Below are 25,061 nucleotides of genomic sequence, written 5' to 3' on the forward strand. Positions count from 1 at the left end.
ATAGGTAAGACTCAAAACACAAGGTGACTTTAAAAAATAAAATAAAAGACTGCCAGAGAAATACAGGACAGACAAGAGAGCAGGTCTTTCAACAGGATGGCCTTTTAGACACACACAGACCCATCCCATCCCATCCCAACCCACTCTACCCTACCTCACCCCACCCCACCAGAAGTTCTAGCTAACATAAAAAGGAGGGGGGAAATGTTAAACCGAAGTACAAAATTTATTCCTAAACCTCATGCCCCAACGAATTTAGTGAGGGATAATTCTCCACACTGAAATTTGTCCACCTGGTTCCTCCTTTTAACATCACTTTCATTTTTCTGTGTGACATTTACTCCACCTGTATCTACTCTCAGCAAATCCAATCTCCTGGAATCAGTCTACTGAACACAGGAGATCATGAGTCAAATGAAGAATATATATTAATCGAAAGCTCTAAAGTATAGGCCTCAAGTTCTTATTTCCAGTTCAGTATCTGATGTATTTGGCACTAGCTGGATAAATAAATCTGTGAGCAGATGAAGTTCAATCATAACCCAGTATTTGTAGTCTATGATTTGGTTTCAAACTTAAAAGGCTGGTATAGATAGCCACACCTAAGAATATTTCAGAGTTGGAGAAGAAAGAGTTAACAAAATACAAACAAAACCAGGAAAATTAGCTTGGCAAACAAAAATTCAGGTAAAGGGTTGGGGTATGAACCATATCCATCTGATAATTAGCAAAAACGGGCATTCTTTCACCCTTAAACTAGTTTTAATTACAGGCAGATATCATTCTACTCTACTAAGATTTCTCTGTATCCATTTTTCCTAATCCTTAGAGCTCAATGAGAAACCATTTATTCAATAAAGAAATACAGCATATATGGCCACAGTCTACATATGCTTGACTGGAAAATTATGTCACAAAAAAAATCTTGCACTGTTACATCATTACTCTATGGTAATTCATTGGTGCTGGGATCCACCCTCACCGAAAAGCATGGCACTCACTGCCCAGTTTGAATACTAACACTGCACAGAGAGAAGCAGCAACAGCAAAGTCCATAGAACTCTATTTGTGTGTGAGCATTCAGTTAATGCTCAAAATTGAGAACGGTACAATAAAAGCAACTTTTAATATAAAGAGACAAGAAGCTGCAATGCCAGTGGCCACTTGGCGCTACAAATAGGGAAAATTAAGTAGTCTGCATAAGTGAAGCATGAACCGGGAAAAAAGGAAGGCACAGGAGGCAGGTTTCAGACAGACAGTGACACAAAACTGTTGTACTGCTAGATGTTTTGTTTGAGGATATCTGAGCATGGGCCAAGGACACGTTCAAATCGAGGTCGATCCAGCTTCACACCTTCAAGGAGCCGCGTGCAACCACTGTGGCAGCACAAGGGAATTCATCAGCAGTGCAATTTCGCCCAAATAATCAGAAGGTCCCAGTCTTCCCACTTCAACCAATTCTTCATTTTCTGGCCGACGTTGCAGGACAGCAGCTGACCCGTCTACAAGGAACTCTTCATACCTCTTTCTCTTTCTCAGTGTGCTTCCCATAAGGATTCTTCTATAGCTGTCTCGGTCAATGCCCCACAGTTTCACATTTGTCTTTGCTTTGACAGAGGCTACTCCAGGTGTTCCATAAGTCAAAGCGAGTTCTCCAAAGCTCCCTCCTTCCCCAACACTGGTTGTCGGTTCATTGTTAACACAGACATCCATCTCTCCTTGATCAATCACACAGAAGTTATCCCCTTCATCACCTTGCTGAATAACTGTCTCTCCAGCAATAAAAGAGACTGGAAACATGGCATCAAAAATACCGCTTCTCTTATTATCATTAAGATGTGAAAACACAAATGGATGAAACTGTAGAATATCATGCTAAGTGAGATAAGCCAATCTCAAAAAACTAAAGGAGGAATGATCTCGCTGATAAGCGGATGATGACACATAATGGGGCGGGTGGGAGGGGGGCAAGAATGGAGGAAGGAGGGACTGTATAGAGGGATAAGAGGGGTGGGAGGGGTGGGGGGAAGAAAAAAATAACAGAATGAATCAAAAATTATTACCCTAGGTAAATGTATGATTACAAAAATGGTATGCCTCTACTTCATGTACAGAGAAACAAGATGTATCCCATTTGTTTACAATAAATATGAATTTTTTAAAAAAGATGTGAAAGCAGCACATTCTTTTCAATGGCTTTAGCTAAAGCAGTCATTGTCTTCTAATCTTTTGGTATAACCTTTCTAACATAAGACGCAGCATCTTCCTCCAGGTAGACTTCAGTGCTAAGAGCTGCCACGTCGCTGCCAACCCTTCACCACTGGACTGGGGGCACGGAGGAGAGATTTCCTCCTCCCTTGAGTCTGTGCGGTGCCTACTTTCTGCAGATTCTGAATCTGTTTTGCCTCCTCCTTCTCCAGTTTCTCAGAGTCTCCCCTCAGGAATGCCGTGGGTCTCTCAGGTCGAGGAGTACACAACTGCACAACAGAGTCCTTGAGCAGTGCCTGAGTGTTGTGCTTCTGCACACAGCGTTCACGTGCCCGGAGGCTGAGCTCCTCACCGCCGGTACCCCCGACGCCATGGCGGACGCGGTACTGCAGGTGCAGACAGCGCAGGTGCCCAGCTCCCGCCGCGCTTCTCTCGAAGCCCGGCTGCACTCTGCGATAGCCTACAATATATTGTTTGAATAAGAGGTTTCTGATGCCTTTTTTTTTTTTTTTTTTTTTTTTTTTTTTTTTTTTTTTTTAAGCCATTTAACTCATGAAAAGAAGCCAGAGGTCTAGGGAGAGGTGATTTTCCCCAAGGTCACACAAGTGCATCACACGGTTCCCAGTAGCCTTGACTCAGGTATCAGGAACCCAATCGCATCCGTTGGGGGCTGGGGGTGCTGCCCGGATGGTGCCGCCCCCGACTGGGCAGTTGGGATATGTATACTCTGGCTCAACCCCAGCAGCCTCAGGGAAGTCTCCAGGCGCTTTTAAACAACATTCCACCAGGTCAGGAACAGACGGATAACCCAGGCCAATTAAGAACCAGAAAATCTCTAAGAGGGTGAATACCCAGATCAGGGGGGCTGGGAGCTGCAGCCCAACTCCCTGCAAGCCTCACAGTCGAAAACCTTCCTAAAACAACTCCTCGGCTGCCTTGGAGCGTGATTTAATCTTCCTTTGATGACTCCGGATCTTGCCCTGCCTCGGGCCACTGAGAGAACATCAATAACCGCTGAGCCCAGGTGGTAAGTGGAGAGGAGGGGCTGGACCCGGGGTGGCCGCTGAGCCTGCTCTGCAGTAGGGGGCAAGAGCTGCGGGCCCTTCAGCTGGAACACTGAGCACTGAGGCTGGATGCCGCCTTGGTGGACAAGGGGGCCCACAAAGAGGGGAAGGTGAGCCCTCAGTGGGCCACTCCCTAGCCCCAGAGCCAGCAGGATGGGACAGCTCCCAGGGGTCCCTGGACATAGGAACAGACAGTTTAAGTCAGGCAGGAGTGATGATGGAGACCAGGCTAGGTGACTTTGCTAAGGGAGAAGCAAGACAACAGTGCCCCACAGACGCAGAAAACAGTGGCCCTGAGGATCAGAAACGGGTTCAGAGCCGCAGTGCTCCTACCCTGCTGTTTTTCCTGGCCAGGGAACCCTGGGCAAGTGACTTAACCTCTCATTTTCCTCGTTGATCATGCCAGAAGAGTAACAAGGATGATGTGAGGGTTAATTGACCCTAAAATGGGCTGCTTGAAGACAGGGTCTTAGATGAAAGTATCTGTGGAGGAAAGAGCTAGAAGAACATACCTAAACTCTTCCCAGTTGACTCTCCAGTGAACACTGGCTATGTGGTTTGGTTTGATTTGACTTGTCTGTACGCCCTACATTTTGTGCAGGAAGCACATTGTTATCTAATTTAAATTATATTCAGGGAAACAAAAACTATAGAGACTATAGTTGGTCCTCAGAGGGAAGCACCCACTTGTGTCCATTGAGAGTAGGATGGAAGGGGTTTCTTGGGTCAGAGTCTCAGGCAGGGGAGGCCCTGATTGTTCCAGCAGGTCAGTGCATGGCAGCCCTGGGCCCAAGGACAGATGTCAGGGACACATTCTGTCTGAATATGTCCTGATACTTCCTGGGAGGCAATCTCCATGCACCTACCCGGGAGGCACCAGGCAGAAATAGGTGATCTGGTAGAGAAAGCTGTCTGCTCACAGGCAATAGCTGCTCCCCATTGGTCGTTCTCAGAACATCAGAGTTGAGGAACCCTGGACCCTGGACTATCAGGGCTCAGGCCAGACCCCTTCCCAGACTCTCCATTAGGTGAACCTGCCTGGGCTGCCCAGCCCTCTTCCAGCCAGCACCCCTGCTAGGCTCAGTCACTCCCCCACCCCCTCCTCCCATCAGGCTTTGCTGAGGCAGCCCTTTCTGGAAAGCTGGATATGGTGGGTCCAACAGCACTCTCCCTGCCAGTGATGTTAATCCTCCCAAGAAAGTCAAACATTAGCCCAGGAAGCAGCTTATGCCTTATATAAGGCCCCCCTGAGGGAGGCACAAACAGGGCTTGCTGGAGCTGAGCTGTCCAGCCACAGCAGCTGCCGGACCCTAGGACAGAGCTGGGGCCTCATCTCCATCCACCTCCAGCTCCTCCAGAGCCAGACTCAGCCACCAGGTGAGAGGGTTGGAGGGCCCCCAAACCCAACACCCAGGACCCCACCCCCACCCCCCACAAGGCCAGACCCTACTTTTCCAACACTTGTGTTCAAGTCTCTAACTTGACTCCCAGAGGGTCTGGAATCTACGTGGGCTCTTTTAGATATTCCAGTATGGGGGAACAACCAAAAGTCAGGAGGCTGAGAGCTTAGGCTTAGGGAGGCCCTTCCTGACAGGCAACTGAGTCCGCTAGCCCTGTGTCTGCCTAGAGCAATCAGGATGTCCCCACCCATCCCCACCATCCGTCCTGTGTAGCCAACATCCAAGAATGGGCCTCTTGGTCTCTTCTATGTGGACTGCGCTGTCCCACGCCTGCAGCCTGTATGACCAGTCTAGCTAAGGTCACACACAACATGCACACAAGTCACCCAGCTGTGCCTTTATGCTCCAGCCTCAATGCACACATACCTATAGACACCACTGTGTCCACACACCTGGACACATGCCCACACCTGCTAGCCCCCATCTCCCCATGCACCTGGCACATCCTTGTACATCCACACATGCGTCTACGCACACGCCCGAGCCCCCACATCTCGGCACACATGGACACGCGTGCTCGCACACACGCCTGGGCACGTCCACGTGCACGTGCTCCTTTCCTGTCCCCGAGGCTGGCGTGCACACACCCACATGCCCCTCCCCCTGGCCTGTTGCCTTGCCTGCAGTTCTGGCTCATCTTGCCTGGCACCATGACCTTCTCCGAGATTCTGGACCGAGTGGGCAGCATGGGCCCCTTCCAGTACCTGCACGTGACCTTGCTCGCCCTCCCCATCCTCGGCATGGCCAACCACAACCTGCTGCAGATCTTCACAGCAACCACCCCTGTCCACCACTGTCGCCCGCCTCCCAACACCTCCGCAGGGCCCTGGGTACTCCCCATGGGCCCGAATGGGGAGCCTGAGAAGTGCCTCCGTTTCGTACATCTGCCCAACACCAGCCTGCCCAATGACACCCAGGGGGCTACCGAGCCATGCCTGGACGGCTGGGTCTACAACAGCACCAGGGACACCATTGTGACAGAGGTATGCCTGGCACCCCCTCTCCCTCAACTCACCTCGGGTCTCCCACATATCCCGAGCCACTCGTGGACAGGAGAAAAAGCAGGAGGCTGAGGTTCACCAGGACTTCCGAACAGGGCACTGGGATGCAGGAGGAGGGGGCTGGGGGCAGACGCAGGCCAACCAAGAGGTCTGGGTTCTCCCGCACTCGTCTCTCCATGGGTTTGCTGACTTTCTCACCTGCCATGTCCAGGAACTGCTGAGTTAAATCAGATTCCTCAGTGAACTAACAGGCCAATCAGGAGGCTATGATCAGATGAAGATGAGAAAATGGGAACTGGCATTTATTGAGCATCTACTAACTGCCAGGCACATTTTGGTGCTTTGCAGACACTGTTGTTTGATTCCAGCAACAATTTTCTGTTGAGGGTGATTTCTATTTCCCTTCACAGATTTAAAAGACACACACATACACACACGTACACACACACTAAGATTCAGAGAAGGGAAGTGATTGCTCATTGCCACACAGCCAGTTGGTTTCAGAACTAGGACTTAAAGCAAAAACCCATGAGAGGTACAGGGGTTTATGAGAGTTCAATGAGGGCAAAACCACAGGATTCAAGGGATGCTTCACGGAGGAGTAGATTCCTCGAAGGCAGGATCCAGATTTTGCCTCTGTAAAAGAACTACCTGGTAAAAGCCCGGTACCACCCTATGGATGTGGACTCTTAGAATCCCAGGAGATGTAATCTCTTAGAGAGAAATGTTATTATCTCCAGTTCTCAGATGAGGAAACAGAGAGGTTCAGCCTGGCTCCCTGAGTTTCCTTTGCTGACAGAGGTAGGATTTGAGTTCAGTACTATCTATATTGAGTCTTTGTATTCTAATTCCTTTGTTTAATAATTTTTTATAAAACATGAATTGAACCAGGGGTGCTTAAACACTGAGTCACATTCCCAGCCCTCTTTTAATTTTTTTTATTTTGAGAGTTGTTTAGGGCCTCACTGAGTTGCTGAGGCTGGTTTTGAACTTGCAATCCTCCTGCCTCAGCCTCCTGAGCCACTGGGATTACAGGCATGTGCCACTGCACCTGGCTACATGTTTACTTATATATAAAGCGCTTACTGTGTGCCAGGCACTATTCTAAGCTCTGAACAAATATTAACACTTTGAATCTTCTTGACAACACTATAGGATAGTGAGTATTCTGACCCATTTTTCAGATGGGAAAACTGAGGCACAGAGAGGTTAAGTAGCTTGCTGAAGGTTGTATTGTTGCATTGTCAGTTAGTGGCAGATTGAGGCTCTGCACTCGGGCACCTGGCCCCAGAGCTGTGCTTCTAACCATTGCATTGGCTGCTCTTGCATCTCCTAGATGACATTTCTTCCTATGTTCCCTTTTCCTCCTCAGCGTCAAGCATAGCTCCTGACATGCACCAAGTATCCAAAACACTTAGGAACAACACCTAGTGCTGAGTACTGAGGCAGCCCCGCCTGCTCTCCGGAAGCCCACCTCTAGTGGGGACGCGGGCCCACGCCTCACGGGTAGCTTTGTGGGACGTGCCATGCTTCCGCGGCAGGGATTTTCAGCTGCTTCTCACTGCTCTATCCCCGGCACCTGGACTAATGCCTGGCGCAGAGGAGGCGCTCTGCGGAATAAATATTTGTGGAATGAATGAATATGTGCTTTGTAAACCCAGAGGGCTCTGGGAGCCCAGAGGGGGCATTTCAGAGGGCTTGCTGGAGTCGGCAGTGCTGGCCCTGCGTGTGAAGGAGGGGACCAGTGAGGAAGCCGGCTGAAGAGGGCAGGCGCACTCCAGGCACGAGGCATGGTGTTGGGGGTCAAAGGCAAAGTCACAGACGCGTGAAGAGTGCAGAATGGTCAGGGTCGCAAGTGCTGGGAGCAGGCGACCCGAAAGGGCTGTAGGAGGACCTCTGAGACAAGGGCAATAAGGAGCCATTGAAAGTGGTGCTGCTAAGCAGGAGAGTGGCATGCTCAAATCTCCCTCTCAGAATTGTCACTTTGGCTGCAGGTCAGAGAGTGACTCGTAGACCTTTTTAGTCAAGCACCCGGGGTGATGCATTAGCAAGTTGCACAGGAATGCAGGAGAGAGATGACAGTAGAAGGAATGGCTGAGGTAGACGCCGGAGAGGTTAGGGAGTTGGAGTCCGCGGGACCTGGCCACTGAGTGGGCGTGAGTGTGAGGAGCGAGGAAGGAGTGGAAGATATGTCTGTAAGTTTCCCTATGTCTGGGTGACTTGCTGTGCATCTGGGGAAACAAAGAGAAGGAATCAAAGCCACCATCCCTGTCCTTCAAACATGTGACCTAGCAAAGAAAGAACCTACGGGGAACCATTAAGGAGCCCCATCACTAACATCTCCAGCACGCACACCAGGTGCCACCTGGGTGCACGCTCTGCTCAGATGGCCTCGCAACCACCCTGCTGTTTCCACAGACAAGGAGAACTGAGGGACAGGTCACTGGCCCAGGCACCAGATTCATAAAGGGTGGAGGGGGAGTCAGCCCACTGGGGTCAGGCTCCTGAGCCACACTCCTGGTGCTGCACAGTCCCCAGCCCACAATCTGTGAGACCAGCCACGTGGCTGCACCCCGAGAGGCTACTGGGTGGACAGGCCTGCCCAGAGGTCAGCCCCCCAACATACTTTATAGTGGCCCCTCCGGGTCAAGGAGTCTGCCGCCCATCTCTGTCATCACGGTTCTCGATGTGAAATTAGTGCTCAGTCAGTGCTAAGTGGAAGACATGCTCCCTGGCATCCGCGGGGACACAGACACAGCTGGGAAGTAGCTTCCTTCCCAGGTCATGCCCCAGGCAGGCTCCTTGGCAGGGAAGCCTCACCAAGAACACTCAGTCAAGTGTCAATTCATCTCTGTGCCCACCAAGTTCCTAGTCACTGTTCCAGCGACTGGACCAGTGTGAACCTGCATCCCAAAGAGATACCAGGGTCCCAGTCCTCAGGGTACTGTGTCCTGCTCCAGGTCAGATCTCATTTAGCTCTGTATCAGAATCTCACTCCCTAGGGACTCTCAATGAGCTCCCACAGGACAGGTCCACATGGGCAGACCCAGCCAGCTGCGGGTATCTGCACAGCAAGGCCAGAGCCCTCCGATTGTTCTGTTCATTCAGCTATGAATATGAACGGGGCTCCATCTGCTTGGGGTGGGGTGAAATGCGGTTCTGGCCCCCATGTGGTGGAAGTAGAGCAGCGGCTGGACCTTACCTTGCGATGGAGGCAGGGGACTGGATGGGGAGGGTGGTAACAAAGAAGGCAGGGTATTTGGTAATGAGCAAGCTGGGTCCACCTGACCCTGATGAGCTTGGGATAGTGGACTAGAGTCAGGCAGCTAGAAATCACCTGACTCTACGGCCCACCAGGAATGTCACAACTCCCAGAAGTCTTGGTGTCCTGAGCCATGAAAAGGAACAAGAAAGCAAGAGTGGAGATTAAAGAAAATAACCAAGGACAGCACTCAGCACGGGGCCTGGTGCCTTCGAAGCATTCCATTAATGTCAGCGGCTGTTGCTGCTTTGTTGATGTTGTTAACAGAGATGTCTGAGAACTAGAGGATTAATCCCCACAGACAGTAGGGGGATCCTCTGGTAAAAGGGGGAGTCTGCTGTCTCAGCACTTCATGGCTCACCCAAGTTCCCAGATTTTGCCAGTCTCGATGACCCCCGCCTAGATATCCTCTGGTGGACTTGGTGGGTCACCTCCCCTCTCCCACTGCAGTCCCCTCATCTGTAGGATGGGGTGAGAGGACTTGATCTGGTGGAGAGGGCAGGCTCAGCACAGGGTCTGGACAGGGGAATGGAGGTGGTCTCCCTCCCCCTTCTGATCCCCTAAGCTTTCCTGGCAGGGGTGACCACGAATTCCTTTCTCTTGGTGCAGCAGAGACGAGGTCAGGATTTTTCAGAAGGAGCTTTACTGGGACATTAAGAGGAAACAAAGGCCTTTCTATTATGTCTGGAAAGCATGGAAGGCTAGTTGCTGGGCCCTGGGTTCCCTGGAGCAGAGTGTAGTCCACAGCAACCACCCCATGGAACCTCAGCCCTGTTATCCTTGTGGGTCTGGGCCTGGGTCTGGCTTTGCATGAGCAAGGTGCAGCCCTTTAAGCCCCCAAGATTCCTATGTGAGCCTTGAGCCGCACCATCCTATTTCTAGGGCCACAAGAAACCCACCCCCCACATACTATACTGGAGGCCCTGGTCAGCTGCTAAAGAAGGAAGACGCCCACCCAAGAGGTCCTCCCAGAAGTAGGTCTCTGCCCTGGAGGCTCCCCTGCAGAGTCCCAGGTCAACCACTTCTGACTTCTCTCCGTCCCCATCACCAAATCCCAGGCTACCCAGTTCCAGAGCATGGATCCATCTCTTGTCTCCAGTTCCATTCCTGCTTCAATCCCCACTGGTGGCCCTCAGCCCTGCCCCGGGCATCCCTCCTTCCACCTCTTTCCTAACCTCCCATCTGAATCCTGGATAAGGACTGGGAGTCCCTCCCTGACCACCTTTCTGGCAGCATGACTCCCAGTGACATCCCTGACCTAGAAGACTCCTGATCACATGCTCAGGAGTGGGATCTCCAGGGTCAAGAACTCACTCGGTGAGCACCTGCTGTATGCAGGGCCCTGAGCTGTAGCTTTGCATTCCTTCTCTCATGACCCTGCAAGTCAGGCATTACAGTCCCCACTTTGCAGAGAAATACACTGGGCTAGATCCAGAAGGGAGACTTTCCAGACATGATGGTGACCCAGGGGGTTCTGACTCCAGAACCCACCCCATCTACTGCATAACAGGTTCACAATGGTAGAGACAATAATAATAAAAGGTCTATTGTGAATTGAGTGTCCACTGTTCTCCAAGTGTAGTGCTGGGTGCTCATCACTGAGTACATCATTTATAATCATTTACAATCCTGAGAAGCAGGTACCATGTACCGACAGGTACAGATGAAGTAGCTGAACTACAGAGAAGTTAAGTAGCTGGCTGAGGAACACACAGCTCTTAGGGGACAGAGCTGGAGCTCAAGTCCTTTTGACGCTCCCCAAGACACTTGGCTCAGTCAGGAGCAGTAATTCCAGCATGCCTGTAATTCCGGCAGCTCAGAAGGCTGAGGCAGGAGGCTCATGAGTTCAAAGCCAGCCTCAGCAACTCAGCAAGGCCATAAGCAACTCAGTGAGACCCTGTCTCTAAATAAAATACCAAAAAGGGCTGGGGATGAGGCTCAGTGGTTAAGTGTCCCTGGGTTCAATCCCTGATACCAAAAAAAAAAAAAAAAAAAAAACCCTGGCTTATCCCCTTTGGCCCTTATTCCCAGTCCATTTTCATCAGGGACCTACTAAGGGCAGCAGCTGTTCTCCCCAAGGTCTGACCTTTTCTCCACAAGGCCCCAAAGTTAAGACAGGCTGTTTCCTTGCCCTAGATCTAAGAGGAAGAGAGGACATGTGAGGTCCTTGGCAGTTAGCTTGCCCACTTATCCTGCTGATCATGGTGAATGGCTTGACCTGACCTTCTGCCTACTTTCTGCCTTACCTTCTGAAGGGGTCTCCTGGCCACTCTTCTTGCTGCTGCTTCAGCTTCTGAACCTCTCTACACCTCACACTTTAGACTTTGACCAGTTCACCTGGCTCTGACCTTGACCACCTCCTCCAACTGTGATTCCGTCCTGGGCTACGCTGTTTGGTAGTAGCTCAGAACAACAGCTGCCATGTCTTTTGCCTTTCTTATGGTAGTCCAGGGCTCAAGACGCAGCACACGGTGGGCCATCAGGGAGCTGTAGCCATGATTGAGGACATCAATCAGGAATCCAGCAGACCTGACTTTGAGTCTCTGCCTTGAAATAAACCAAGCAATGCTTGCACACATCACTTATCTTCTGAGCCTCTGGTTCTTCAAAAAATGGAGATAATAATAGTACCTATTTCATAACATTATTATGACATTACTCACAAAGCTTTCTCCTGGGCATAGTAGCCCTTATCTCTCTTCCCTGCCACCTTCCTGGTGCATCAGACCATGCAGGAAGATAGTGAGCTTCCTATCCATTGCTCCCAGAACCCCGTTCCCTTTGGGGCTCAGATAAAATTCCAAGAAAAAAAAAAAAAAAAAACAATACTGACATTGGACTAGGAGGCGGGGTGGGGCGGCAAGAATTCTATTACAGTTGCCCAAAGTTGATAGAAGAATGAACAAAGGCCATGCCAAGGGCCAGATAGAAGCACCAGGCAGCTCGTAACTAGATCCCTCCAACCAGCAAGTTATCTTTCCCTCTCTGGCCTCATCAGAAAATATGCATAATAACCCAGCCCTGTTCACCCATTAATTATTCATTAGACAAACATTAATATTTACTATTACTAACAACTCTGATAGCTGCCAGGGATAAAAAGTCAAATGAGATGTTCTCTGTCCTCGGAGAGGTTGCAACTTACAGGAGAGGAAAACAAGTAAATAAGCGTCTGGAATGCTGTGTGATATGCAGCCTTCTGGAGGTGAACATGGGAGACTGGAGTGGAAGGAGAGCGTAGGGACACTGACCACACTGGGAGTCCTGACCACCTACGTGTGCCAGGCATCCAGAAGAGAAGTTCCTGGCACTCAGAAAGGATGATCTTGAAGTGAGTTTCAAAGGTCTGGCCACTTTACTGGAGTGAGGCAAGTAAAAGAGCAAAGAGGAGCCCAGTAGCTCTGGAGCCTCTGTTGAATCACAGTATGACCTGATTAAACCCTAGGATGCCACCAGCCTATGCATGGAGTCACAAATCACTCTCTTTAATCAAGCTTTCTGCTCCAGGTTTTTCTTTTTTTTTTTTTGCCATGCTGGAGATTGAACCCAAGGCCTTATACTTGCAAGGCAAGCACTCTACCAACTGAGCTATTTCCCCAGCCCCCAGGTTTTTCTTAATAGGGCCTTCTTAGGAGCTTTGCACAGCTAACTACCAAGAAGCATGCCAAAAGCCTCTCTAAATATATTCCTCTCCCCCAAATCTCAGGCTGTCTTTAAAGACCTTTTCCATTCACTCTATCTCTGGTTCCCTCAGTTTGATGCTCTTCTGTCCCTAACCCCTTCCCACTAGCGCCTCTCAGGCTGCCAGGACCAAGTACTACCAACTGGGGGCTTCCAACAACAGAGATTTTATTGTCTCACAGATCTGGAGACTAGAAGTCCAAATCAAGGTGTCCCTGTGCTCTTTACAAAGCCTCGGGGGGAGACTGCTTCCTTGCCTCATCTGGCTTCAGGTGGTTCCTGGCAATCCTTGGCATTCCTCACCTTCTAGATGCATCCCACCAAGCTCAGCCTCCATCCTGTCATTCTCCTGTGTGTCTCTTCTCCTCTTAGAAGGACACCAGTCATGGTGGACTAAGGACCCAACCTACTCCAGTATGACCCCACTTTAACTCAGCTGATTATGTTTGCAACCCTCCTTGCAGATGAGGTCAAATTCTGAGGCAACAGAAGGTGGAACTTCAGTGTGTCTTTTGGGGCACATAATTCAACCCATAATAACAGTTGCACACCTCAGATCTGAGCCCCAGGATCTGTGCAGCTCTGCAGGGCAGCCATAACCACGTTTTTTGATCAGTTCTGATGAACTTCAATAACCATGAAATCTCTGGGAGCAATTTAGAGTGCAATGGAAGTTCAGATTTTTAATCTTTAACCATGAAGCACTCCTCCTCCTAAGCTTCAAGACTTCACCCAAAGGTGATAACCCTCCAGTAGACAATTTTCCATAGAAGTTTTTCTAGTGCGATTGTGAAAGAACACTTCTCACTGACATGTGGCTGTGTAATTAGTACTATATACTCATTCTGACAATGTTAGTCAGTTCTCACAGCATGTGGAATGTAGTACGGATGACCTCTTCTTTAGACTTTAGCAAATCTCTAACCACTAAGGTTCACCATCCTTCTGTTCTTCCTGTAGAATGTTCACTCATTCAGTTCTGTAAGTATTTACTGAGTGCCTACTATGTGTCAGGCACTGTTCCAGGCAATTAAAGTTCAGTAATGAACAAAACAGTCTAGAAGTCTTACCCTCATCAAGCTGACTTCTTGGGGAAGAACTAGACAATAAATCAAAAAAAGGAAAGATATGTAGTATGTCTGGTGGTATAAAAACCATAGAAAAAAATGACGTAAGGTAGAGAGAAAGAGTGTTCTGGGGGGGTTAAGATTTTAAATAGGAGGGTAAAGGAAGGTCTCTTTGAGATGACATTTGAGCTAAGATCTGGAGGTGGTGTTGGACCAAGATCCAGGGGAAGAGCATTGCAGGTAAAGAGAAAGACATATGCCAAGACTCTGAAGTAGGAGCATGAGTGACAGGTGTATGGAAAAGCAAGGTGACCAAGGCATCTACAGCAGAGTGTGCAAGGGAGTAGGAAGCAGCAGCTGAGAGCAGAGAGGCAAGAGGGCTGGGGGTGGGAGCAGATCCTACAGGGCCTTGTAGGCCTTTCAAACGTGTCCTAAACATGACTCAAAGTTCATTCCAGGAATAATATTTCTTGGAAATTTCTCAGTTTTGTGGTAGAAACTGGCATGTGGCAATTATTCTAAAGCCCACAAGATCATAAGTCCCATAGTAGAAACCAAGACCCAGCAAATCTGGTCTTAGACCGTGAAGCAGGCAGCAGCCTCAAACTAATACAAGCAGGTCTGACACTGACTCTCCCATGATCTGAACAGACCCCTGACTTCTTCTTTTTTTTTTTTTTTTTTAAATATTTTTTAATTGTCAGTGGATTTTTTTGTTGTTGTTGTTGTTAACGTGGTGCTGAGGATCGAACCTAGGGCCTCGCACATGCCAGGCAAGTGCTCTACCACTGAGCCACAACTCCAGCCCCCAAACCCTCGATTTCTTAAGACACTAAATATGGTAAAGGTTGAGATAAAAGTCTAATTTCCATTTGTACCTTCTTGTGGTACGTACCAGGATAGGCCAAGTTGCTATTACAAAAGAATGAACAATAATTTGTGGCTTAAAAAGTACAGAAGCATTTTTCTTTCTCATGTTAAGAGTTGTGACTCAGTGCTGACGATATAGCCCATCTCGTAGGGCGCTTGACTTGCATGCAGAAGGACCAGGGTTCGCATCCCCAGTACCGCAGGATGGAGAAAAAAGAAAGAAAGAAAAAAAAAAAAAAGAGTTGTAATTTAGGCTGTTGGTGGAACCCAGACTGAGAGTTCTGCCATCTTCAACACTGGGCTTCCAAAGTGATTCCAGCTGTTGCCATCCCCCAGAAAAGAGGAGAGAAAGCATAGAAGCCCACGCCAGGGATTCTCTCTTGAGTGAGGTGGAAGAAACACGTACCTTCCACTCCCATTCCACTGTCAAGAACCACATGGCAGCAGGTGCTGGGGTGCATGCCTGTAATCCCAGCAGCTCGGGAGGCTGAGGCAGGAGGATTGAGAGTTCAAAGCCAGCCTCAGCATGCAGCTACGGGGTCACCCGGGAAATGGACTGTATAGTATGGAAGAAGGGGTGAATGAACTTACATAGACAGTAGGCCTTGCCTTTAGATTTTCCTAAAAGGGCTTTACACAGCATGTCACAAAGTACCAGAGTCTGTCTCGACTGGCCTGCTCTTTCCCATGCACCCTCACTTCATGGTTTACCTTCCCCCACCCTCATACCTTCAGGCTCCTTCCCTGCTAGAAGGGACCGCCAGACTTGCTGGCCATGCTGGGCCTCTCTGGGACATCTGGAAGACCTGGAATCGTCATACAGCCACATCCTCCCTCACTTCCAGCAGAGAAAAGTAGAAAAGAGTTCCCCAGGATATGTGGTCCTACCCCCACGCTGTTCTACTTCCAAAACATTCTAGGGAGATATTTCTAGTGAATAAAATTCTCCACTTCATTATACAAATAATTCAGGATGGCTGGGGCAAAGGGTGTGTGCTGGGGATTAGCAGAAGATTAGAGCAGATAGGCCAGGGCCAGAGCATGGAGGGCCTTGGAAACCTGTCAATAGAGCTCCATCGTCAGCCAAAGGGAAAGAGGAAGCCAGCGAGTACTCTGGCAAGGCAGAAACCTGGTTGGAGCTGGAGTTGTAGAAAGCCATTTCTCAACTGGAAATGGAAAAAGTGAGACTGGTTCTCATGGAAGGAATGGAAAAGTGAGAATGAGAATAAAGGAGAGACCAGAAGATTGTCACGATAATTCTCTCTGGGCCTCAGTCTATAAAATAGGGATGATGTTAGTCCCTAGATAGTAAATAGCTAGTGAGCCCTTGGTAAACATCAGCTATTATTATTAATCCAAGGAAAGATGGTGAGCCCCACACTAAGGCAGTTTTAGGGGAGAGAGAAGAATCCAGATTTAGGACATTTTTTTTTAAATGAGAAACTTAAGAGTCAGACGATTGTGGGGTTGGGAGAGAGGAGGAGGAGTCAAGAGAGGTTTACCATCATCATCTCACTTGTATGTGAAATCTAAAAGTAGTTAAATTCCTAGCCATTTTAGGTGATGTGTGCCTATAACTCCATCTACTTGGGAGGCTGAGGCAGGAGGATAGCAAGTTCCAGGCCAGCCTAGGCAACTTACTGAGACCCTGTCTCAGAAAATAAAAATAAAAAAGGGCTAGGGATATATTTCAATCGCAGTATTTTTCTGTCGAATTTCTAGAAATGAGAATAAAGTAATGGTTGGCAGGGGCCTTGGGGGACATGGAGGAGAGTAAGTGGAGCAGTGGTGAAGAGATAGCAATGCTAGACAGAGGAGTAGGTGTTAAGATCTACTGCACAGGGCTGGGGATATAGCTCAGTTGGTAGAGTGCTTGCCTCGTAAGCACAAGGCCCTGGGTTCAATCCCCAGCACCACAAAAAAAAAAAAAAAAAAAAAAAAAGATCTACTGCACAGCAAGGTGACAACGGTCAATAATAACACATTGTATATTTCAAAATAAGTCAGTGAGGTGATGGATAGGTTCATGATCTTGATCTAATGTCTCCACATATATCAAAACATCACACGGCTCTCCATAAAGGTAACACCATTATAATTCATCAATTTAAAATACTATAAATTTATAAAATAGCTGTTTTTAAGAGAGAAAGTTGCCAGTCACTGAGATTGGGACCTTCCAAAGGGTGAGGTGACAAGTCCTCCTGAGTCTGAGATGTGGTTGGCATCATACTGGTGGTGGTTTCAAGAAGGCAGCAGAATCTCTTGGTCTGGAAGCCAGAAGAGAGGTTGGGCTGGAGAGACGGATTTGGAGACTTTGGTGTAAATAGTAATGGAAGTCACTGGAAAGACAGCATTGCCTGGGGAAAGCAGACAGAGAGGAGGACCTAGGAGCCAGGCAGAAGGAAAGGCATCCAGGGAGGGGTAGGGGGAATGGTGAAGAGCAGGAGGGTGGAGGGTGGAGGGAGAGGTCAGCAGTGTCCATGGCTGCCAAGGGCCAAGCCAGTTCAAGACACAGAAGGTCCCATTTTGTTAGTGAAAAAGGAATCACAGGGGCTTTGGCGAGTGCAGCTTCAGTGGCTAGTGGGGGCAGAATTGAGAAACAAGTGGAGATGAGGACAGAGAGGTACAAGAGAGAAGAGAAATGGAGTGGACGCAGGAAGGAAAGAGGTTGTTAAGTGGCAGAGATTTGAAGACACAGGAAAGCGGGGAAGGAGTCAGGTGAGAGGGAGAGGAATGGGGATGGGGGTGGGGGAGTGGCCAGGCTACAGCCCAGGATGAGGTCAAGGGTGCCGGCAGAGGCACTGGCCCTGGGTGTCAGTGGGAGGGGAGAAGGCAAACAGAGTCAAGGAGACACCGGTGAGCTTGAGGGGAGAAGGAAGGAGGTTGGGACAGATCTGAATGGAGAGTTGAGAAGACTCTCAGCCATGTGACAGGCCACACATGGCTTGAGGGATGTTGTCATTGCACAAGTGTGGATCAGGGACCCACAAGCCACAGGCAGACCCAAGGAGCCCCCCCAACCAGGTGGAAGGAAGAGTTGGTGCTTGGGAGGTAGGGGCCAGGTTCAGGGTGGCGGGAGAGGGAGCGAGAGTCAGGGCTGGGTCTGCGCTGAGCTGGCCTGGCCCTGCCTCGTTCCCGTGCAGTGGAATCTGGTGTGCAGCTCCAGCAAACTGAAGGAGATGGCCCAGTCTATCTTCATGGCTGGCATCCTGATTGGAGGGCTCGTGCTTGGAGAACTGTCTGACAGGTGAGGCCTGGGGCATAGCCCACGGGGATAGCCTCTCCCCTCGATGTTCCACCCACACACCCTTAAAAAGGAATAGATCTGGGAGAGAGAGGAGGGTGGGCCTCTCTGGGGGACCTTGGGCAGGTTCCATCCCCCTTCTAGATCCCAGCCTCCTGTCTGCCCCACAGCCTGACCATTTAAATCTTGGGGCCTCCCCATACCCAGAGGCAAAGCCTCCAGGTTTCTGGACACAGCATCATGACCACATGAAGGCAGGACAGATGGACAGCTTAGAGATAAGTGGTCCTTTGACCCCTGCTCAGTCAGCTAAGTTGGGGTAGAGGAGATAACTCATTAACTCAACCCTTTAACCGCAAACTTGTTGAAAAACAACAATTACTGCAAGGATTTGTCTGGGGAGGGAGTTATGTGCTCTACCTGGTCCTTGAGCAGCAGTGGGGAGGCCAAGGAGGGGTCCAGCCCTTTGCCCCAAAGCCTGCAGAGTCACTCATCTTGGCAGGCACACAGTGGCTAACCAGGCCCTTCCTCTCCTTTGAGCTGCAGGTTTGGCCGGAAGCCCATCCTGACATGCAGCTACCTACTGCTGGCCGCCAGTGGCTCAGGCACAGCCTTCAGCCCCTCCCTCCCCATCTACATGGTCTTCCGCTTCCTGTCCGGCTTCAGCATCTCAGGCATTACCCTGAGCACAGTCATCTTGAGTGAGCCACAGTGGGGCCAAGGAACAGGGTTTGGGGGTGGAGGGCACCAGCCAGAAGCTGAAAAAGCAGGTCTGAGCCTGGTTCAACCAGAGGACTCCCTGGGATCTTGGGAAAGGTGCTGCCCCTCTCAGGACCTCAGAGGCCCCCTCTGAACATAACTGCCAAAAGCATAATAATGGCAGCTCTCCATCCTGAGGACTTACCCTGAACCTGGCACTCCTCCAGGTACAGTCTCATTGTGCCCATAGGCAAGAGTGACAGATACTGTTCTTTCTATAGTACAGAAGAGAAAACTGAGGCAAAACAAGAGAAGTCACCTGCCACTGGAGGGGCAGTGGTCAAGAGTGTGAGCCAGAGGGGCCGGAGGTGTGACTCAGTGACAGAGCACCTGCCTAGATCGTGCAAGGCCCTGGATTCACTTCCCAGCACTGCAGAAACATGAAATTTTTTTTAAAAAAGTGTGAACTGGGAGCAGACAGACCATGGTTTGGGTCCTACCTCCTTGGCCCTCAGGTGCAGCATTTGCAAGCAGGGATGGTGAACCCTTGGGATCAGGAGCAGGTCAGGTAGCTATTGGAAGGCAGGAGCTGGTGCCCTTCACAGGGAGGTGCCTGGGCCCTAACAGGACCCTAATCTGATCCCTGGGCTCCTCCCACAGATGTGGAATGGGTGCCCACCTGGATGCGGGCCATCTCGTCGACAGCATTTGGGTACTGCTACACCACTGGCCAGTTCATTCTGTCCGGCCTGGCCTATGCCATCCCCCAGTGGCGCTGGCTACAGTTAACGGTGTCTGTTCCCTACTTCATCTTCTCCCTGTTGTCCTGGTATGTGGTCCTCTCTTTTTCTCCTCCCTCCTTAGGCCTACCAAGGTCAAACGGGGGGAGCCCATGCCTAACCTGGCTGGCCAACTCTGTCCATCCTCAGCACCCTTCCCAGACGCAAGGAAGGGTACCCAGGGTGGGGTAGTTACATAAGCAAGGTGTACTGCAGGAAGGAGCAGGGGAGGGGCACTTGGGGCTGCAGGCAGCTGAAGAAGTGGGTGAGTCGAGACAAATGAGATGAGGCCAAACTCTAAAGAGCACAGAAGTCCAAGGAGGCCTCGACCGCATGTGGAGGGAGATGGAAAGGTTTCTATGGGGCTGTCAAGCCTAGCCGATGTTCTGTTTGTGAAAGAATGGCCCCAGATGTGTGGGGACAAGCAACAGAAAGGAAGGGACTATGCATGCAGAAGGACTCTGGGGGATAAATATGAGAAACATTTTGAAGGAAGAAGCTGCAGAATTTGGGAACTTCCAGATTTGAAGTACAAAGAGTAGGAATGTCCAAAGAGAAACTCCAGCTGGGAACATAGGACAATTGAAGTGTCTGGATAGGAGTGGACAGAGAGCTCGCTATCAGCACGTGGAGCCTGAGCCCACACCGAGACAGGAAATGAACCTCTGTGGTTCATTGTTGAAGCCAAAGTACTGAAAATCACCAAGGAGCCCAGGAAAAGTTATTTTTTGGAGCAGTTTTTTTTTTTTTAATTGAACGTTTATTATGTATAAGGCCTCATTCCAGACACCAGCCTATGTCGTCTCTGATTCTCATGACATCTCCCAAGGTTATGTGAAAAGGTGAAGAATTGAGATAGAATCTCAACTTGGAAATCAAAATGGAAGCCTTTAGAGGGGATGGACAATCTGGGGATAAGAGAGCAAGAGAGGTGGTCTGAGGCCCAGGGTGGAGCCCAGAGGCATGTCCCCAACCTTGGATGGGAACAGAGTAAGAGTAGTCAGAATTGGGAGAGAAAAAAGGAGCAGGTGTCAGCAGAGAAAAAAGTCAAGAGCTCAGACCACCTCACTGTGTGACTTGCGGCAAGTCTTACCTACTCTGAGCCTCAAGATTTCTTAGATAAAATGGGAATGAAATTGACTGTTAGTCAGAGTTTTGTGGTCCTGGTCCACAGGGAGCTTCACGAATTAGAAGCTATTGCTGCCATTCTTCTCAGGGAGAGAAGAAGAGTTCAGGTCCTGCCCGTGGTGTGTGGGTCCTTGATGACCTTGGGGACAGCAGACTCAGAAGACGGCCAGAGTAGAAACCAAAACCACAAGACCACGAAAGTGGATAGCAGTAGGCCCAGGAAGCCACCACCATCAGCTGAGGGCAGTGGTCTGAGGCCAGCAGACCAATATCCACTCCCAAGGACCTCACCAGAGCCAGGCCTTGAGAACCCTTGGAGGTCACAACTGGAGATGACCCTACTTTGGACCAGACTTCTCCAATACCACTCCTTTCTCCCCTCACCTGGGGCTTCTCCTCTTCACCTAGTCCCTCAGGTGACTGCTCAGCATGAGGCAGCCCCAAAAGCCTAGCCTGGGACACAGGAGAGTAGGCTGCTTGCACACGCATGTGTGCACACACACACACACACACACACACACACACAGTTGGTCCTTTGTGGAGGCAAAGGATCCTTCAGCCCAATCCCTAGGCCTCAGCCCTCACCTTGGCCTCCAACCTCCTTCCCAAGCTGTCCTGAGACTGCAACCCTGCCCCTTCTTCAATAAAGAGTCAGGAAATTCAGCCCAAGGAAAGCTGGAGAGGTGGACGTGCAGGGCCCTCCATCTGTCCAGCCTCAAACATGCCACCCTGTCCCCAGGCTCCACCTGCCTTAGCCTAGGGCCTGGGGCTCTCAGCCAAGGAAGACACCCACCAACAACAAGAAGCCCAGGTGGGAGGGGGCAGAGGAAAGTCTCTTCTGGAAGGGGAAGAAGAGAATACCAGAATCTGTGCTGGCTACAGGCAGCCCAGGTGCAAAGTTGGGCCAAGTTTAAATTCCATGGATGCTGCCATCTGGCAGCTCAGATTTCTAGACCTCCTACCCTTTGGCCCTGGCTGCTGATGTTCTTCCAGCCTCTCAAAAGGGACTCTGGAGTGGGAGGAGCAACTGTGACTTGACTCTGGCCCCCAGGTGGATACCAGAGTCTATACGCTGGATGGTCCTAAATGGAAAGTTCTCCAAGGCCCTGAAGACACTCCAACACGTGGCTGCCTTCAATGGCAAGAAGGAGGAGGGGGAAAAGCTCAGCTTGGAGGTAGGGGCAGAGAGGGATTGTAGTCAGGGGCAGGACCCTGTGCTCTGCTCTAGGGTGGCCCTCCACTTGCCTCTGTTTCCTCTGGTCACAGCCCACATCCCATCTGAGCCCCCAATTTAATTCTTCCAGAGGCTCCAGGTTTACACCTCCTTTCCTTCCTTCCTTTCTTCTGTCCACCAGCTGGTCCATTAACATCACCCCTCCTCCTCTATCCCAAGGAGCTGAAATTCAATCTGCAGAAGGACATCTCCTTGGCCAAGATCAAGTATGGCACAACGGACCTGTTCCGGATACCCATCCTGCGCCACATGACCCTCTGTCTTTCCCTGGCCTGGTAAGGCACCATCATTCCCCAGCCACACCTTGCCAAGGCAGGATGATGAACAGGCCTTTGGTAGTCTCACATATGGGCAAGACCTAGGGCACCCTCAAGAGAGGTCAAGGGGCCACCTCCCCTGAGCACCACGGTCCGGACTCAGTCCCAGATATCTGCTGCCTCCCTGCCCCACATCCAGGTTCACCCAACAGGGTATGCTCCCTCCGAGGTCACACAAACCCCCTCCACCACAGGGCAGGTGCTTCCGACCCCTACACCAGAGTACATCCCAGCAATGGCAGTTTCCCCAAGCTCTGACTCTGTCATTGAATTTGCCCTCTGGAACCCCTCTGGCTGGCAGGCAGAAATTACGTGTCTCCCAAGTCGTCTCTTCTGTCTGACTTTCTCAACTTCCTCGAAGCCCTTTCTCCGACCCAGTGGTGAGACCACGCTCCAGCCTGACCATTCTCATATGAATAGTATCAGACCAGTTCAGCAACCTGCAAAGGGGGTCCCACAGTTCTGAGAGGGGAAGAAGTACTTGACCTCTGTGCAGAGTTTGACTTTTATCTCCCCCAATCCAGATGTTCAATAGCTGCCTACCAAGAAAGAGCATTGATTGCCTCCTTTGGTCTCTGAGAGTCCCTCCCATCCCTCTATTCCCTAGAGAATAATATGGGCACCTGTGCCATGACACCCTTGACCATGCCCACGTCAGACATGGCCAATCAATCCCACACATTCTCACTGAGTGCAGACACAGTCTCAGAAACCTCAAAATTCACGCAAGCATTCCTTCCCTGCCAACCAGTTGCAGATGCACAAGAAATGAAACTATTCATCATTCTGGTGACACAGTGACCAGTAGGCGAAGAGGCCTCAGCCTGGCTGCAGATGTTAACCAATCGCTCTCTGTCCCTCAGGTTTTCCACTGGTTTTGCCTACTACAGCTTGGCTATGGGGGTGGAAGAATTTGGCGTCAACCTCTACATCCTCCAGGTCATCTTCGGAGGGGTCGACATTCCAGCCAAGTTCATCACCATCCTCTCCATAAGTTATCTGGGCCGGCACATCACTCAGGCCTTTCTCCTGCTCCTGGCAGGAGGGGCCATCTTAGCTCTCATCTTTGTGCCTTCAGGTGAGAGGCTGAGGCTACCCCAGAAACACTCTAGGAGAAGATGCCTCAGCCTAGAAAGTGGGTGACTGAGACTCCAACTCTGTTGGCTCTGCCTCTTATTCACTGTGTTGCTACACTCTTTGAGGTCAGGTCTCTCCAGCTGAAAATAATTCAGTTGGACTAGGTGATAACAAAGCTCTTTTCCAGATGTAACTTGGACTGGGCAAAATATGATGATATCTGAACAGTGTGAGGAATTGTTAGGGACCAAGGGTGTCCTAGGCAACATCACTGCAGAGAAAGATCTGAAATGGGGAAACAACAGAGTCCAATCCATGAGAAAGATCCCACAACCTATTCTACTATAACTATGGAAGAACCGCTTTCCTTTAATTTAGATGTTTATTGATACACATATATCCTTCCAAAAGAACTTGAGGCATTTTAGAAGAAGAACATATACAACAACATTTAAATGGGAATAAGAATTGGGGAAAACACAAACAGAGCAGGACATGTGTCAAGCATGCAAAGCATTAGGAATAGCAGAGGGACTACTACCTTTAAGTTTGGGTCTGAGCTTCCTGGCAGCCAAAGCAAAAAGGGACACAATGTCTGCTGAGGAATAAGAATACTCAGGTTCTCCTGATCACCAAGATCCTCCACAATTTCTTCTCCCTACAGACATGCAGATCCTGAAGACAGCACTGGCTGTGTTTGGAAAGGGATGCCTGTCTGGCTCCTTCAGCTGCCTCTTCCTCTACACGAGTGAACTCTACCCCACAGTTGTCCGGTAGGTGCTGGACCTGGGATAGGCCCAGCCAAAGCATATGGGGCAAGTTGGGAGTGTGGCATCCTCCCACCCCCACCCAGGTGTCCCAGGGCCATCCTTTAAGAACCGCATACACAGGCAGCCAATCCCTCCTCTGAACCCTCCCAGGCAAACAGGTATGGGCATTAATAACCTGTGGGCCCGTGTGGGAAGCATGCTAGCCCCACTGGTGAAAATCACGGGTGAGGTGAAGCCTTTCGTCCCCAATGTCATCTATGGGACCATGGCCCTACTGGGAGGCAGTACGGCCTTCTTCCTGCCTGAGACTCTCAATCGACCCCTGCCAGAGACCATTGAAGATGTGCAAAACTGGTGAGTTCTCTGCCTCTGGCCCCCACCAGGGCTCCTTTGTGGAAAAACAGGTCAGGGCTCAAGTCTTTTCCTGCACTTTCTGTCTCTAGGCGCCATCAAGGAAAGGAGACAAAGCAGGAACCAGAAGCAGAAAAGGCAGCCCAGAGGATCCCTCTGAAGCCTTGTGAATCAGGCCAGGACCCCAGCTGAGGAAAACAGATCCCCCTTTCCCAGTCCTCCAGACTGATCCCAGCCAGAATGCTGCCTGCCTCTGGGCTTCTTGGGCACCCTGGAGGTTGGGGGGAAGTCCTGGATGGGTCCACGCTCCCAGGACTAAGCCTTCTAAGAACCCAGTGAAGGCATCTCCACCTCCTCCGCCAGAGTCCCCAGCCCATCCCTGGCCAGTTCAAAGTTCTGGCCACAGCCCTTCCCATACCCACCCCTGAACTCATTCTTCCTGCAACCCAGGCCCTGCCATTCTTCTGTCTATCACTTCTCTACTGTGTCCCAGCCTTCCCTCTGTGTTCCAGCCTTGTTCCCCTGAGATCCCCTGAATCAGTCCTTATAGTTTCCCCTTCTCGTCCCCAACTCTTTTCTTCAATGGGAAATTTCAATAAACAGCAGTAAAGAACTTAAATCTCGTTGCTCAGAAATAGAGGTGAGGAAGGGAACCAATCACCATGTGAATATGAGGGTGCACTATCTGTCCATCTGTATATGAATGTACATACACATATGGACACCCAGATAAATTCAAGTTGGGTAGGTGTGAACATATACATGTGCCTAGTCTGTGTGTGCTATTATAACAGACTGCCAGAGGCTGGGTAATTTATAAACAATAGAAGTTATTGCTTGCAGTTC

General features: G+C 50.2%; 1 protein-coding gene and 1 pseudogene across 3 annotated transcripts; one reads left to right on the plus strand and one right to left on the minus strand.

The window, feature by feature from the left end:
- Positions 1-197: 197 nt before the first annotated feature.
- On the minus strand, positions 198-2,312 carry LOC306638836 (cAMP-dependent protein kinase type I-alpha regulatory subunit-like; annotated as a pseudogene). Its single transcript has 2 exons — positions 2,183-2,312; positions 198-1,851 (listed from the first exon to the last, which is right to left on the minus strand). The product of its transcript is annotated as a cAMP-dependent protein kinase type I-alpha regulatory subunit-like (transcript).
- A 2,215-nt stretch (positions 2,313-4,527) lies between these two features.
- On the plus strand, positions 4,528-24,828 carry SLC22A8 (solute carrier family 22 member 8). Of its 2 annotated transcripts, XM_079102189.1 has the most exons (11): positions 4,528-4,649; positions 5,359-5,715; positions 17,760-17,863; positions 18,407-18,561; positions 19,220-19,388; positions 21,518-21,641; positions 21,860-21,975; positions 22,881-23,095; positions 23,759-23,867; positions 24,015-24,218; positions 24,308-24,828. In XM_079102189.1, exons 2-11 carry the CDS (start codon positions 5,383-5,385, stop codon positions 24,405-24,407), a joined length of 1,629 nt encoding a protein of 542 aa, XP_078958315.1. In that variant the 5' UTR covers positions 4,528-4,649; positions 5,359-5,382; the 3' UTR covers positions 24,408-24,828. The 2 variants fall into 2 exon arrangements, with proteins under 2 accessions (XP_078958315.1, XP_078958316.1); XM_079102190.1 differs by lacking the exons at positions 4,528-4,649; positions 5,359-5,715 and adding an exon at positions 17,423-17,667.
- The last annotated feature ends 233 nt before the right edge of the window (positions 24,829-25,061 follow it).

This window comes from Sciurus vulgaris (genome assembly GCF_902686455.1).
Source record: "Sciurus vulgaris genome assembly, chromosome: 11".
Classification (NCBI taxonomy): domain Eukaryota; kingdom Metazoa; phylum Chordata; class Mammalia; order Rodentia; family Sciuridae; genus Sciurus; species Sciurus vulgaris.